This window comes from Embiotoca jacksoni, unplaced genomic scaffold (assembly GCF_022577435.1).
Source record: "Embiotoca jacksoni isolate LCO1_2020_lvr unplaced genomic scaffold, fEmbJac1.0.p SCAF_20, whole genome shotgun sequence".
Lineage (NCBI taxonomy): Eukaryota > Metazoa > Chordata > Actinopteri > Embiotocidae > Embiotoca > Embiotoca jacksoni.
Window position 1 is genome coordinate 10,949,497 of NW_027185341.1, and position 17,659 is coordinate 10,967,155.

General features: G+C 41.9%; 1 protein-coding gene across 1 annotated transcript in view; it reads right to left on the reverse strand.

Annotated features, from left to right (window-relative positions):
* Positions 1–1,117: 1,117 nt before the first annotated feature.
* Positions 1,118–17,659, reverse strand: part of myocd (myocardin) — a 60,087-nt gene continuing 43,545 nt past the window's right edge. The window contains exons 3-11 of the mRNA XM_069156239.1: positions 12,292–12,476; positions 10,223–10,327; positions 9,792–10,123; positions 8,940–9,096; positions 8,332–8,850; positions 7,510–8,007; positions 6,786–6,932; positions 5,415–5,472; positions 1,118–5,229 (exon numbers count right to left, since the gene is read on the reverse strand). Of these exons, the coding sequence (XP_069012340.1) occupies positions 4,613–5,229; positions 5,415–5,472; positions 6,786–6,932; positions 7,510–8,007; positions 8,332–8,850; positions 8,940–9,096; positions 9,792–10,123; positions 10,223–10,327; positions 12,292–12,476 (2,618 nt within the window). The 3' untranslated portion in view covers positions 1,118–4,612. The remainder of the gene's footprint in view (positions 5,230–5,414; positions 5,473–6,785; positions 6,933–7,509; positions 8,008–8,331; positions 8,851–8,939; positions 9,097–9,791; positions 10,124–10,222; positions 10,328–12,291; positions 12,477–17,659) is intronic.

A 17,659-nucleotide genomic window follows, 5' to 3' on the forward strand; every position in this document is an offset into this window, starting at 1 on the left:
TATGAGGTTGAGCCAAAAATAAACCTACTTTAACATGGTCTTTTCATGGGATTTGTTGACAATAAGAAAAATATTGATTGTCACTACCCTTAGCAACATACAGGAGCAAATATGATACAGTCTGTATGATAATTAGCCACACAGTAACTAAAACCCAACAGTCTTGACTGTCACATGATATAAGATCAGTTGAATGACGTGTTTCTGGAGTATTGCTGTTATTCCTACGGTTTTTACTTGATGTGGAAAATCGATTTTCGTCACAGATTGCCATCACAGTTACGGCATTTTTCCCACTGCAGGCTTAAATACATTAAGTGTCATTACATGAAAGGAATTGTCGAACTTTAAAGCCAGTCCGGCAATTTTATCAGTGTACTTTCATAATAATGGAAGACTTGCAAGGGACTGATGAGGAAAAGAATGGTCCTCCATGTGGAGGAAACACGCTGACCAAAAAGAATAACTGATCATCAGGAACACTCCCCAGGACGTCTAAACTGCACTTCATTTGTAAAAATGAAGGGAGTTTCCCTTCACCTTTTATTTAATGTTGATGACATGGACCTCTACAGGTGTCAGCTATCTTGGAAAATGGCTGCCATCGTTGGGGTATGCAGGAGGTGCTCGGGGGGGAGGGGTGCTCAGGGTTGTTAAAAACGGACTTGTTAAATACTTGTGGCCTGTTTGGGAGGGTAAGAAATTACAACCAAGTTGGTGCGGATGCATTGTAGACACACTTCTCCCTGTGGAGAATTCTGTCAGCTCCGTTCTTTCCGTTTCTTTCCGCAATGCAAAAAGGTGCAAACCGCTGAAGAAGCTCACAGACAGAACCAAACAGTCTCCAGGTCTGCTCATCTCTCATGGGATGTGTTTCCAGGAAACTAACTTACCACTGGTGAAAATGAATTTCCAGGGTACATGTTGTATAAATTGCAATTTGCCAGAATGTTTATATTAGATTATAAGATAATATTAAGGGCAATGAATATTATATTGTATCTTTATCAAGGGTTACAAATAAAGTTCCCATGGAAAAAAATTTGAAAACCTGTATTGTGTGCTTCTTGTGAATTAGACATGAATAAAAAGTAACTGCAGAAATGATTTTGCTGTGATACGTTTATTGCTCTTCTTTTTGTAGTATACAGGGAGGCAGGCAAAATACAGTTGTTTTTTTTCTTTTTTTTACAAGAGTAAAGCAAGTCAGTGGCCAAGCAACATGGAAGCTTCTGTCAGATGTGATTTTTTTTAAAGATGTTTTATCAAAAAAGTATCCGCTTTGTCATATAATCAATATGGGCATAAAAGTAACAATCTTAAAGAATTCAGTTTTGGTGGCACATCTGGTGAGTGCAGCTGGATCTTCCTTGCTTCTTCTCATTTGGCTGCTTCATACTAGCCTGTTGTTACCAGAATATCGCTCAGATTTTCTCTTTTCTTTCCTGTGATTATAGTCTGGAAACCCTGTTTGCATTAACGTTTGCTCAGTCACTCTGCAGTACAGCCCAATCAGCGACCAGTGCAGGTGGCTCAGTGCACCACTTGGGATATTTCCCAGGAATGTCCCTGACAGACACCCAGCTCATTCAGCTGATACTGCAAATGTAAGGACTGTCATCAGCAATCACCACAGTGTTACCACATTTGGTGGTAGTGACTTTACAGACATTCATTTAAATGAACAGAATATGAATAGAGATTACGACTTTGAGAGCCCACATGTAACCATAGAACCCATTAAACAAGTGCAACACTTCATAAGCAACAGGAAAAAGCAATATTTGGTCAAAAGAGAACACAAAGTGAGACCAATGTTTACAGAGGACACAATTGTGAATGCAGTAAAGGTTATTGACTAATGCACTTATTATTTTGGGAAATAACTGATTCATTTCGGAGCGTTAGATGAGAAGATCAACACCACTTTAATATCTGCCCGATATATGAAGCTGTAGACACGAGATAGTTTGCTGAGGGAAAAACAGCTATCCTCGCTGCGTGGAACAAAATCCTTCTGCCAGTACCTCTCCAGCAAAGACGAGGCATGCTAAGTTTTCATTTTGTCAGCAGTAACTATGACAAGATATTTGTAGAGGAACTTTTTTTCACAACAACTATGAAACCAAAATCTCAATACATTTAAAAACAGAAACTATGACAAACTGTTATATTTTTCGTCAACGAATGAAAAACTAAAAAGGATCATTTTCAAGATGGACGAATGGACAAATGATGAATGTAGCTCCTGATTTGAAAACATTTCTTCTGCCACCTTCTGTATATCTCTAGTTTAACTTAGCCATTTGACCTGTTATAATACCATTTGTAAGACACGCCTTATAGTAACGTTATGCGTCTGTCAGCAATGATGATGATGCTACCCGAAAATGCAAACTTTGCCCATCATTTATAAAAAGGTAACATTTCCAATGTAACATTATCAGGTGATGCGATGAATTGAAACTTTAAGCCAGATATCTTTCGTGCTGCTGTTCTGAATGTGTTGCTGATCTTCAGTGGCGGAACAATTAGCTGCTAGGTGAGCCAGTTGGGCCCGAACACAAAGATGGCGACTGCTGTAGCCTCAAAAAGACATAAAAAGAAAAAAAAGAAACATAAAATGGATTTCCTAAAATGAAAACCAGACTAAAATGTTTTATTTTTCACAGACAAAAGCTAACAAAACTCAAATGACGGAACTCGAAGCAAGCTTTTGCGGTGCTGCTGATGGATGTGTTTCGGTATACAACCTGAGCATGTTGTAGAGACCAGTAAAATATAGATGGAGTTCATTGTTGCCTTGTCTTTGAAGAACAGGGTTAACTAAGTAAATTAGTGGAGCAGGTAGGCAGATTTTGTAACTTTCTCCTATTCCCAGTATCGATGCAAGTTAAGCGATGGGCTACTCGCTATAGCATTATACCCTACTTAGCGGACAGATAAGAGAGTTGTATCAATCTTGAATTTAACTCTTGGCAAGAAAGTAACTATGCCTATTATAAATCAGAATATTACCTCAAGTTTTTACATGTATCAAAAATACAAATTCTGACCAAAACTGAAACCTTTAAAAAGGTATCTGGGTCTGAAATTCTTTGGCTAACTACGGTGCATTCAGGCTGGCTCTGTTGGAAGTTTATTCTGTGTTGATATGCAATATTCACATTAAAGATCTGAATATATTACATTTTCCTATTCACAAGTGCTAACAATGGAAATTTCCAATTCACATGATTCTTAAAGGAAAAGTGATTTTAAGAAAACATGGTTTTTCAAAGTGGTTCCTTCACTTTGCATCACATTTTTGAGAAAACTGATTTACTAAGAAATGTCAGTGGTCGATAATGGTAGTTTTTGTAGTTTTTTGGTAAATCAAAAAGAGCCCCAATCTACTAGAAAGGAATGTCAGTATAAATACAAAATCAAATATAAATACAATAGCACAAAATAAATAGTTGTGATTGGGTTGGAAACAGCAATTGTGAATTTTTTTTGGACAAAAAACAAACAAGAAACTAGAGATGATATTCTATTTTTCTTCGGAATTTGTCTGATTTCACAACTAAAGAAAAACTGACTCGTGTTGGAGCGTTCTAGATTAATAACAATAGCTTTGAGGGAATAGTCATTTAACACAAAATTGTAAAAGGGACATTGATATCAAAATTTGGGGGTAGTAGCAAATAAAGAACAGTTTGTCTGCCAAATAAAACTGATAAGACCAAAGTTTTTTAAAAGACAATAATTTCTCCTCATAATGTCATCCTGTGGATAAATATGCCAAATAGTGAAAATAAACTTGTATAAAAAAACAAGGTCCTTCAAAGGTATGACAACCAGTTCTACACACATATTCTAAGCTCAAGCAAACTGTGACAAGTGTGTATTAAGCTAGAGGTGCACAGTGAGTTTTATGTATCATATTTACATTAAATCATGACATGATTACATAATGCACTAGATTTGTGGTTTGTGTCCTCTCCCACACCACTGACAAAATAAGCAGACATTAGCGAGCTTCTGTCAGTACACATTGTTGTGCTATTTACAATATGGCCGTTACTAAGCAATCCAATTCACCTTGTAATTCCTTTCAGGTTTTTTTTTTTTTTCCAGTAATACAAAGACTCATAAAGTATATAAAGATAGTCAAATTGTGTTTTCAAGTCTAGGTGATGTAATACTGATACTGCACAAAGTGTCAGCATAAAGCTCTGTAATCATGTCTTTCAGTTATATAGAAAATCCTTCACGTGTCCACTGTCATACTTACTAGGTAGTTGTGCACATCTTTGTCCAAAACAGACAAAGATCATGTAAAAAAGCACCTGGACTTTGGTTTCTGGGTATGACGACAACTAAAGAACCTCAAGATATAAATCTGTAGTTCAACTTAGGCGTCAATCTTTGGATGTCAGCTAATGCTGTACTTAATGTAACATTCCTTATAGCAAGGAGCAAATTCTGGCACTTGGACTGAAACGGTTAAGGATGAATTCAATAGTTCTTTGGTGTTGTCATAGCTGACATCAGCGGTCTGTCTTGCATGCTGGTGTTTTGTTTGATGGCTAGCAAGTTGCTAACCTGCACTTCGGCAGCAGTATTGCTTTCACCAGTGATCCAGGTGAAGGTCCATGGTAGAGTTCAAGTTAATGTCTGTTACATCCAGGAACTCTGTGTTAAAAATGCTGGGCGCACTGGGCAAAGCGACGCTAAAAGCAGTGGCGGAACTAGGTGGCGTCAGGTCCAGCCACTCCATCGTCTCCCACGGCGTCTCGCTGAAGGTCATGCTGACCATCCCCTGCACCTCGGGGACGGCGGACACTTTGCTGCTGATGGGCGACAGAGGAGTGTCTATCAGATCTCTGTTGGTCAGAAGTTTGTCCTGTTGGGGATGGTGATGGTGGCGGTGGTGGTTGTGGGGGCTGCCGTACCCTTCTCCGTCTCTGTTCCCTTCATCTTCCTGGCCCCCGTCCTCAGTAGCCATTTTCAGAAGGGCCACCTCCCCTCCCCGGCCAATGGGACTGCCCAACAGGGTCTCCAGGTGGCTTTCGGGGATCTGATTGGTTGTGTGGTCGTATGGGAGCTGGGTGTGGGACAGGTGTTCGTAGTGTCGGTGGAACCTCGGGATGAGGAGGCCGGGACACCCTGAGGACACAGTAATGTGAGGCACAACTTTGGTTACAGAGGACCTCTCCCTCTCTTCTCTGGCGTTAGCTGGCATCTCTTGAAGAGAAAGAGGAGAGGAGGGAGGGTCACAGCAGGTAGTGGGATCTGATACCAACCTGTCAGGTAAGACTGATTGACTGTGCACTCTTTATTTCAGATTTAAATACACATTTTACAATAGCTGGCATGTGCAGTGCCAGCTACACTTCCTGGATACTAATGTTTATGGAATTTCACCTTACCTCCGCTCTCAATGAGCACATCCAAAAGTTCATCCATCTGCTGACTCCGTGTCAGTTGCTGAAATGGTAATGAAGAGTGATTGTCTTTAGTAATTGAAGAATGTTTTAACATTTAAAAATTCCGTCCAATTATATTTTGGGATTTTGCATTGGAAATATATAAGCTTTGAAGCAGTCTACTAAGGCAGAATGAAGTTATGGTAATACAAACTTTTCTTGGAGACAGACTAGTTTAGGTTGTTATGAATTTGTCTTCATTTTCTTTTCTAGCTTAAGGGCAGGAAGGGCAAAAGAGACTTTAAATGGATCCTATCGCCCACAGCTGCAAACAGTTTTCATAAATATGGGAACTAGACACCAGCGTCTTTCGTTCTGCCACATGCTATCAGGAACCAGCGCTAGTTGTTTCTCTTCTCTTATGCAAAATTAAAAGGTGCTGATCTTAGAAAGATTCCATTGCGTCAGGTTAAAGTTAGCTCGTCACTCTAGAGGTGTGATAAATGAATGGAACTATATTCTTTCTGGACCTAAAGTGAATAGTACATGAAACAGTTGAAAACTATTGTCAATGCTCCGGTTACGTCTGCCTCCAAAGAGATGTTTGTACGACTTAAACACCCAGTCTACCTCAGACTTGGTAAAGGGTGAAAAGTTAGTGCAGTGAACGAAGCGATGGATGAAAAGAAGAAGAAGAAGAAGTGCAACACAGGTGATGGACTTCAAGAGATAAAAAAAAAAAAGAGAAGACAGGAGGAAAAGTGGAATTAGAGCAACGCCAAAAGGTAAAATAAAATCTCTGGCCAGCCATCTCTGCTAAATTTTAGCACGGGTTTGAGTTTACCTGCTTGACTGCATCCTCATAGCATGGGGGCTGTCTTAAGTCTGATGCATCTGAATATGAGCTACTGAAGGCAGGGGGAGAGACCTGGCACTTTTGGCCAACATGCCGAGGAGACGGCAATACTGACATCTATATGAGAAATAAGTGAAAAGTGACATTAGCATATTATAGGGGAGTTTACCCAATGTGAGAATGTTGCAGATAAAAAAATTAAAAAAAAAAAAACTACAGTTCAGGCCCTCGTGTTTGAATATCTCATCACATTAAATATATGACGATATAAAATGGTTTGGCGTTGTGTTCTCATGAAGGAAAAGTCACCGACATGTGAAGGAATGTGTGATGAAAACAGATATGGACAAGAGTGGCGATGAACCTCAACGAAGACGATCACATAGAGTCAGAGACAGATCACAAATGAACAGAGAAGAGGAGAACAGTTACGTGAACGTGAGGTGATTCAGGTGAAGTCCACGACGCTAAACGTGACAACCCTTGCAAATGCCCCTAGTGTTGACAGAATTGTCTACCTTTGGTTGCATGCTGTGGCTCTCAGCCTTGATGGAGCCGCTGTGGTTCAGGCCACAGTCGGCCGGGCTGGGAAAGACTCCCTGAAGGCTTCTTTGGTCGGAAAGGTAAGAACAGTTCGCTGGCTGGCCGCTGCTCTTCTGCTGCATCTGGAGTTAGACAAAAGGAAAATGTTGCCACGTGTTAGAAAACAACAACAAAAAAACACGAGAGACAGCCTATATGTGAAAGAAACATTAATGATACACATATTTATTCATGTTATATATATTTTAAGAGATACAAAGAAGAAGGTATATCATCAAGCTAATAATAAGGTCAGCCATGTCTTTAGCTGAGCCAGCAGGCTGGTTATTCCAACATTTGCGTCGAGATTGACATATTTAATTGATTGCTTTGAAATTTGGTGCACACATTCAAAGCCCAAAGACTATGGATTCTACCGACTTTGGTGATTACCTGAGTTTTCATGTCGTGCTTCGATGAAGTTCTCATTTTTTTGAAAAACGAAGAAAGTCTTGACAGCTAATTGGAGGAATTTTGTCGATTTGGTAGAAACTCTGTAGTTTCCATTATTTAAATCGAAATAAAGAATTACAAATATTCATAACCCAATCACTTTTTCACTTTCGTATATGTCACTGATCATTTTAGTCTAACTGGATGATTTACTGTATGTCCCAACAGACAGTTAAAATGTTGCTTGTAGACATGAAGGCATCATACCTGCATGTTGCGTCCTCTGTTGGCGCCCTGGGTGTTGGGGTGACCGCAACCATCTCGTCCCAGTGGAGGAGACAGCAGGTAGGGGTTGTTAGGAGACGATGGCTGGGGGCTGGTGGGTTTTCCAATGGGAGAGTCTTGCGGTGAGCACTGTGGGCTGAGGAAGGCAGACATGGCGGAGGGGCTGCCAGAAGAAGGGCCTGTGTCCATGCATTGCGGTCCACCAGGGCCCCCCATATTGGCAATGGGGGTATTGCAGTGTCCCATATCCTCCATACAGCTGCCAGGAGGACTCTTGAGCTGTTTGGGAGAGGACAAAGGGCAGCTGGAGGACAACGACATGGGCTCCTGCTTGATTGTCACCCCAAAAAAGTGTTGGCCCATCATGGCTGGAGGCTGATGCTGGTGGTGCATAGAGGGGTGAGACGGAGGAGGGACGGTGTCCTGTGTAGCTCCATAGCAGCGTTTCCTCTTGTGAAGCTGCATCTTCAGCTCCTCAACCTAACAAGCACAGTCACAAATGTAAATCAATCAAATATCTTTTTCCCTCATGCATTTGGAGATACGGCTGATGAAGCAAAGGGTAATCGGACATTCAATTTGAAATTTGATTATGGTCTCAGAGTTTACAAATGAAAGTGTATCAGAAATTGCCTTAAAATACAAAATATGTAAAATATGTACTGTGCAAATATACAGCTATAGAAGCACAGAAAAAAATGGTTTACTGATGTTTCATCACATGAATTATGGACAATAAGGTTATTAACATTTTACTGACACAGTTGATGTCAAAGCACAAAATCTCACCAGATATTCCCCCACCTGTCTCTGCTCCTGGTGCAGCTTCCACGTCAGCTCCTCGATCACCTTCTGCTTTTCCACCAGCATCTTATCTTTCTCCGCTTCCAGGCCATCCATACCCCTAACCTCTCCCACCCGCTGACCTCCCCCGCCCAGGCTGTCCTCCATGCCGAGCTGGGCCGGGGACGGCTGCAGGGTGAACTGTGTTGGCGAGGACATGGGCACGTCACTGAAGCTGTCGGGGAGCGAGCCGCTGAGGGACAGCTCCGAGGAGGCTGGCGAGATGGGCGGAGTGGAGGAGGTGCTTGGGTAAGGGTAGTATCCTCCCTGGGACAGTGCGCTGGACGAGGACGGGGACTGGTAGGAGGACAGGGACCCCGTAGGTGTGACGGGGAAGGTCACAGTGGTAATGTCGGAAGAGCCCGAAGGCGAGGAGCTAGTGTTGGAGTCCCTGAAGGGCCGGAGTCGCTCGATGAGGGCAGTCTTGGTACCTGAGACGGGCATGCCGCGAATACGCAGGTGCTGCCTGAGCTCTGAAACCTTACAAAGCAAAAAATACAGACGTTATCAGATGCATTTGTTAGGCTATAGAGATTCTTTATCTGAATTCCATTTCCATCAACACATACTTTTAGGTCGTCTAGATTAGCTGGAAGGGGCCCAGGTTTGACCGGTGAGATGTTGCTCTGGTTGGGAAAAGTATTCTTGACTGGAGAGGACGAGTTACTGTTGGCTGTGCTGGGCGGACCACTGGAACTACAAGCTGATAGCTGCTCACTGGCTCCTCTGGAATGGGACAATTGAAGTGGATTAGTCACTTAGCGCTCAAATGAAGTAAAAATATGGCCAACTAAGCCAACCTCTTCTGAATACTCACAAAAGAACATAATGTCTGATACATGGCGGATCAACCTCACAACCTACTGGACTTAATGGTCCACTAACGCCTTGGTTCCTGATACTAGGGGACACCTTTAGAAGCCTTGACTAGTCCTTGCTTTGGCGGATTTGAGTTGTCTTGGTGCTCGCAAAGGATCAACAACTCAAACGCTTTTTAATGAAGCATCTTTTACAAAGGGTTTTAAGACCAAACCTACAGATTTACAAGTATTTACTAAATGTCTTACTCATACTGTACAGATAAACAACAAATAACAACAACTTTTGGGTTGCTAGGTTTTAGAAAATACCATCGGAATAGACAAGTTATGAAAAGTTTTATCCCCCTTCTCAAAAGGCCTGTAGAGTTTTGGAACAAAATCATGATCAGAGTTTCCCAAACGTTCGAGGCCATGTATCATTATGCATTGTAGTAAATAACAACTATTAATTTACTCAGAGGGTAAAACTTTTTCATTGCTTACATCACATTACTTCACATCACTTACTAGCCTTTATAGGAGCGAGAACTACGAGCTTTCAATGGAGTCGACTCAGGACCCGAGCAAACATTGCATCATTTGTCTGTGAGTGGGACTTACTTCTGGGTGTGGGCCGAAGGGTGAGGCTGGTAGCTGAAAGTGGGCTGTCTCTGCTGAGCCTGAGCCTGGGCCTGCATTTGTGGCGTGTGTGCGAGCTGCTGTTGTGACTGCTGCGTTTGTGAATGTGCGTGAGCGTGCTTCTGCTGGCTGAGGATCTGCAGCTGCAGGAAGAGCTGCTGCTGCTGGAGTAGCCGGGCGTAGGCCGAGTCCATGGGCGGAGGGGACTTCTCCGCCTTCTGGTCCGGAGGAATGTACTGGTGGTACTTGAGCTTCTTCACTTTGGGCTTCATATCTTTGGGCTTCTTGTGCCGGTTCTTGTCTGACGTCTTGGACTGTTGAGGGTGAGGAGGGTTTTAACCAGGTAGTTGGAAACATTTCAAAGGTGTAAAAGTAAGAAGAAAGATGTTTAGTAAGTTTGAGGGTTGGCTGACCTTGACAATAGCAGGAACTGGTATTGGGGGAGTAGCCTGGCTGTTGTTGGCACCAGACAGGCCTTCATCCTGGCATTGATCAGGTGGGTCTCTGGTTGTACCACCCTGTTTACAGAAAAAAACAATATGATGTACCTGCTTTTGTAAATCTTTAGAAAGACCTTTTCCACCCTGGAGGTCCTTCTGCTGGGACCAGGCTACATCTGTTGAAGGCCACCTGTTACCGCCATGGCTGCAATGTGTGTAGCATTATTGTATCATCAAATTTAGGAGCTGCAGCAAGGTTTTCAATAATTTCAGTGTTTACTGACTCATTGTTATAAGGCTATTTACACTGACCCTGTTAAATTACTGCCATGATATAATGAGAGCCTATATTGGGTTTCTGTGTGATCCTGTGATTTCTGGCCAAATCCATCCGACATCAATAACGCCGTTGCGTTTGTTTGTTTAATTCATTGCACTGTTGTTTAGTTTAGTTTAATGTTTTTATTGGTATATAATGTGTTTACATTTTTTATATTAAATATTTTTTTACTCCCGCTATTTTTATTCTATCATTTTTATTGCTTTACCCTGTACCTGTATATGCTGCTGTAGCGAAATTAATTTCCCTTGCGGGATTTACTATCTATGAGTCAGTCAGTCAGTCAGTCAGTCAGTCAGTCTGTCAGTCAGTCAGTCTGTCAGTCTGTCTGTCTGTCTGTCAGTCAGTCAGTCAGTCAGTCAGTCAGTCAGTCAGTCAGTCAGTCAGTCAGTCTGTCTGTCTGTCTGTCTGTCTGTCTGTCTGTCTGTCTGTCTATCTATCTATCTATCTATCTAATCTATCTATCCATCCCAACCTGTTTACATGGGCACCAAAATGATAATCAAGCTGTTCTGCGTAAGCTACACACACGTTAGTGTGTCTCACTCCTTACCAAAGATCTTCCACTTGGCCCATTGGCCCATAGTTTGATGTTGGACAAGACATTTCAAGGGGAACAGTATAAACAAACAAACAAAGTATAAACAAGAACACGGAAAAAAATATGTTCAGAGGCTCTCCAAAATCAGGATTCTTTGGGATATTAAAAATGAAAACCCAATTTGATGGCATACTTCATTATTCACAGACAGAAATCTGTTATGGATCAAATTCAAGAACAATAAACTATTAATTGTTGGTGAATGCATTTAAAGTCGCACAAGAATACAAGAAAGACACAACTGTTCCACATTAAGAAAAGCTTCCTTCATGTTTGGTTTGGTAAACTGGTCTGTTCAGAAGCTGATCTTTACTCCAACATGTTTGTCCTTGGAGCAGTTTTATACTGTCTCTCCCACCGACAGACACCTGCTGCCAAACGATACTAAATAAGTACATGACAGCATATAATAAAAGTGAATTATTTTATTTACTTGAATATTTTATTGACTCTGGCAATGTTTATGCTATTGTTGCTTTAGATTTTATGCCTTTTGATCTGACTGTATATGCTTTTCTAATATACACATCAATGCTAATTTCTCCTTCATGATTATAGGTTTGAACTAACAGACAGTGAGATTCAGTTATTAATCCTGATGGAGTAGTTGTCCTCAGAATTTGCACATTGTATTGCTGTTTCCCCTGCGAATGTACTCCAAAAAGCTCTAAAATGACCTTTCAGACAGAGAATACACAGACGCTGATGATCTTTGTCAGTTGGGACATTTAAGAGGATCAAGTTGAAAAGACATAAACAACTGTGTTCTGGCATGAATTTCAATCAAGTGGCCGTTGCCGATGGTGACCGTTGGAATGAGGTCATCGTGAGTGAAAGGTAAGCAGTGGGGATATAAAAGCAGCTGTGCCGGTATGATGGCTCAGCGTGAAAGAATTTGACACCTGCCTCGTTCAACTCAGTCCAAAGATAAGTGGAAAACAGAGTAGGGGGTGCAGTTCCCTCTGACACCACAGGGGGGCAGGAGAAGCAAAGCAGTGGCAACAAAGTCAGGGTGAGATGGATGGAGGCAACTAAGTAGGCAGAGAAGGTTTGTGTGTGTGTGTGTGGGGGGGGGGGGGGGGGGGGGAGGGTGTTCTTTACCTGTCGTGGGCTGGTGAGGGCCGGTGAGGAAGATGAGGAGGCCGTACTGCCAACAGCCTCAGACGAAGGGCACGCTGAGCCCTGTGACTCATCACTGTGGTGCTGCTCTGGAGACAGACTCTCACTGCTGCTGTCCTCCTCAAACGCATAGGAGTCCTCCTGCTTAGGGAACTTGCCATGGTTTACTGTAAGAAGAACAAAAAGACAGATGGGTGGGGGCTTTAGACTGGTGGCGTGCATCACCGACACCAATAGACAATACAAAATTCGACATAGTCTCTAGATCTGAAAAGTAAAGCCACTGTGGAAGTGCCTTAAAGTGTGATACCTCTGATGGCTGCTAAAAAAAAACCTCAAACTGAAACAACTTCTCTCATAAAATACAAAGTCAATATGATGTCATTATCTAGAATTTAGGCCTCAAAAAGAGGTATGTTTGGTGGCTCATTTAATTGACATATCTGGGGTGTGTCAGGTGGTCATGCAACGTGCCCCTGCCCTTGCTCTTCCCCAGCTCCACCCTCTTGTCCTAATATGGTAACTTTTGGCAAAAAAAACCCCCAAAAAACAAAGATGGCGACGGCAAAAAGGCAAACGTGCCACTAACTAGGTCACAAACCAATGAGTGACATCACGGTGGGTTACCACTCACTAACACTTCATTTACACCTGGTTTTAACATGTGATATATATGCAGGTCTAAGGATAACACATGTTAATGCAAGGTGAAACTGTTGATCACGATATGATTGGATCAGATCAGTCAAGCCACACTTGGAGGTGTGATCAGATCTCAGCAGGTGAAAACAAACGTGTGAGGACGGAAATCCACATAGCCAGATAGAGATCACATGTTGGTACCAGGTTTGAATGGGCCGTACTCCATTTAAATGCACTAGATATTACTGATATACGTGATATTGATAGAAGAACATGCTATAATATGATAGTTCCAGTTAGAATTTTGGTCTTGTTTCAGTTGTTTGACCATCCTTACTATTGTACATAGTAGGTTGCAGGTAGTAAGAGCTTTGGGCCACAAATACAAAAGTAAGAACCAAATTCGAGTCTTGATTTATAAGCCGGTGAGGCATCACCAGGGGCCATCAGGGGTCCATTAGTCACCAGACACAATTAGTTTATGCTAATTTAACTGATTACACCTACAGAGCATTATAAACTGAAATAATAGCCACCTCAAGGCTACAGTTTATCTAATCCTGAGCTTTTTTAAATTTAAATTGAGTAGTTCCTCCAAAGAGCCTCTGAATATCGACGACTCTTGAAACTCAAAAACCAAAACGTTTTTAAAAAAGACTGTCTCAGAACTGTATTTAGTTGTTTGAGGAAATTACCCAGATTTGAAAGCCTACTCAGCACTGCCAATAATTAAATTCTGGTGGAAGAATACTACGCTGTTTATTTCTTAAAAAAAAAATGGAGGTCATGACGTCAGTGGTAGCTACAACCTTCTCTCTAAATTCTAAACTTGTTTCAAGCACACTGCTGCACGTTGCACACAATGTATGTGACCCAGGAGTATTCACACACTGCCCGTCTGTCACAGACACCTAGTACGACACTCAGCTGGAGGTGTTACGCTGCGCGGGTGAGAGACCGACACGACAGCTTTACCTCCACCGAGCTCCTGATTGGCTGGCCTGATAGGGAACAGAGATTTGATTGGAGCAGCAAAGAGCAGCTATCTAATGAAGCTGAAGGGACAGAGTCAGGAGAGGGAGGTGGTAAAGGCTAGTGTGTGTGTGTGTGTATGCAGGGGTATAAGATTCTCTTTTTGTATCCAAACATGTGACAGCCAGGAACAGACCCTGGTTTAAATCACGGTACCAGGCCCATTCTGTGCAACTCAATGACCTTGCAACACACACACACACACACACACACACACACACACACACACACACACACACACACACACACACACACACACACACACACATCTTAGTACACAGCATTGTCCTAAATGCCACTTCCTCCCACCTGTTCACCACACCCCACTGTGTCATCCTGGTACATTTTCCCTCCTCAATCCTGTTTCCATGACTCTTTAAAATAATCTGATGTCACCGGGAGATTGAGTTGGCAGAATTACAGGAAATCTGCGCACTGCGTACACTTCCGCTTTTCAAGTGGCTGGTCTACGAGTTATGGCGGGTCACACAGTTTCCTAAAATTGCCGAACAGAGGTTGAACCAGTCATTGGGAGTGTTGTGTACGGAGATAGAGAGCTTTAAGGTGAGAGGTTAATGCTGCAGATGAGGGGGAACGCAACAGCCGGCTTCTGTCACATAGCTTTGGAGGTTGCTGACTGGAGCCAGTTAAAGCCGAGACAAAAGAAGGAGAGGGGGGGGGCAACAAACATGCACACACACACACACACACACAGGTATGCCCACACATACAGTACACAAGGATGCACTCAAACTAAAACATACTTTGTGCACTTCTAAAGGAAAAGGGTGGACCCAAATACAGCTGCTGTTCATCTCAATAAACGCAGCTCCCCTCCTCTCGCAGAGGTAGTGTAAACCAGCTGACTGCAGCCCGCCGCCTCCTTTTACACAACATGTTTACTGGAGGCTCAAGGGGGCAAACATAAAACTGCTAAAACACCCGTGTCTAAAGGACACTGGTCACACTGCCAAGAATGATATAGGGAGAGGGAGAAACATGTTGGGGGGTCAGAAGACAAACAGAGCGAGTTCAGCGTGACGCAGTGGGACGGCTCAGGCCTGACGCTTAGCTCGGCGCTAAATCAGCGCTCTGTCAAAGCACATGCTGCACATTTCTTTAAATCAAACACTGGAGGAGGTGGACGTCTCAAGAGGGCTCCCCAAACACTTGAGTCCACAATATACATTTGTAAACACTGATGCCAAAAGCACCTCTTTCTCAAGAAAAACCCGCCTTTTCAGCACCACACCAACATTTGTTTTGAAGATCCAGACTGGTCTTCAGAAGTTTTCTGGAATAAGCGTGATGACTAAACATGTAAATAATGTTGTCTGTGCAACAAATATAAATAAACACTTCTCCCTTCGAAGAAATTTGGACCACGTGAAGGAAGAACAACAGGAAACAGCAACTTTGACGCACAGGTGGAAAGGTCAAAGAAAGGTCAACAGTTCAATTATCAACATGTGAATTGCTTTTCATGAAAACTTCATTTATTTATTCACATTCTAGTTTTTTTTTTTTTTTTTTATAAGGAACCTGTGATAAAGTTCATGCTTTATTAAGGACTGATAAGGAGTCAGTTAAAATGCTTTATAGATCAGTTTTATAGAACACATTTTGAACACCAGGAGGTTGTATAAACTCTGGTTAAATGTCTTTGTCCCTCACATAATTACGCTAATACTCAGGTCCTTCACTGTCTGCATTTACAAAAGTTAATGAGTCATTAATAAAACAGACCCCCCAGTAAATCTTTATCTTGCTATCACAATAACTGATGCAAATTCAACCAATGTCCGTAATATTTCCCAAATGTTGCAAAGTGTCCATGATTTGTCTGCAGCGAAGTCAATAAAACACAAAGTCAGCCTGACAAACACAGCTGTAACTCATTTACAGTTAACGAGGCTCTTCAACCAGTCCTCTCATCATCAAAACAAATCAAATGAACATTGTGGCACTTCCCTGAGACAGTGCAATCGTACACTATGTGCTTCATTACATGTACTTTGTCTCCTCTCCTCCCTCTGTGGTACCGCAGCTCATTTTTACTTCTTTTCCAGTTGTGTCCAAAAGTTTAAACCAAAAGTCTTTTCACACAGCAAACGAACCGAACCTCAGTTTGATTCAGCCTAAGACCACCGCTTGGTTTGATACGGATCAAAATAAAAAGTCCAACGTCCTAGAATGAAACACAATCACACACAGTAACAACAAATAGTGGCTGAGAGCGACTTCAGTGGTTCGGTTAGAAAAGATCAGATGGAACAAACATCAGTAATATGTTAGTTTTTAATGAATATTTGAGGGTAAACTTCTACATTTATGTTCTTTTAAAACTATAATATTTACTATTTTGTTGTGATGGTATGTTTTTGAAATTAATAAAGAAATATTTTTCAGTATTTTGTCATATCATCAAGAATATAGTTACCCTGAAATATCATGATGTTATTTTAGCTTCTAAGACACACACGCACACACCGGCAGTCAGGAGGGCTCTCCTTTGAAACTAAACTTGACTGCCAAACTCACACATGGAGTCACACGGGTTGAGATGCAGCAGTTGTTAAAGGTGTGTTCCACGACACGGCACGCTGCTACTACCTGTCACTGGGATGGCAGAGTCAAGGGGAATGATATTCTTTTGGACCAGCTCCAGGGGCCCCGGCCTGAGAGCCAGCTTCTCATTCAGGTCCACAGCGAGCCGGGCTCGCTTTAGCCTCATCTGAGCCTCCAGAGAAGAGCTGTGTGAGGCCGAGTCTGGATAACACAGAGCAGGACCACAACATCAACAACAGGGGACACACCAGGGGAACACTGCTCAACCACATCTCCGTATACTGCAGGAGTGAAGAGTAACTAGTACTAGTCCTAGTACACTTACTGGGGTACTGGAGTTACTATGAGGGCAAGTTTGAGATACTTTTGATTTTATACTTCAATCTGATTACTATTTATCTTAACTCCAACAAATTGATCTCACAGTTTAAGTTATTTTTTGTAGATTTTGAAATTGTAAATATAACCACTTGAGATGTTTGTATTGCCATTGACAAAGTGACACACATTTTTAGTTTTATTTTGTTATATCTTGTCGTTTGTGTGTTTAATGGCAGTTTGTCCCAGTTCAACTACCTCCAAACCACAGACAGATGAATGTATTGTCTATCCCAGCATTCTGGAGGTAGTTTTGTTTGCTGTTCATACATATATTTGTAAAATCTATAAGAAGATTGGAGAAAATATAAAGCACTAATATTCAGTACATTAAACTACCATATCGTAAATGAACTTCCCTTCAGCCAGATACAACTACTAAATGCTGCTTACACAATAATGCATCTGAGATAATGATCCAGTGATATAAGACTGTATGTACAAACACAACATGGATACAGAACATGCTTCAGATGTAAAGTTCAAATAAATCTGAACACATAATTTGTTCAAATGAATTAAAACAAAAGAAATCCCATAGCCTAACCTTCACATACCTGGGGCTGCGGTCACACTGCATTAATAAGAGTACCATGTCACATTAACTTTGTGCAGAGATACTGCTCAGCTCCGCCTGCTTAGATCATGCTTACCAAACCGGTTCTACTTTTATTCTGTCCTGCCTGTTTTATAGCAGGTGAAATTTGATTAGATTGTGTGCGGTTATGTC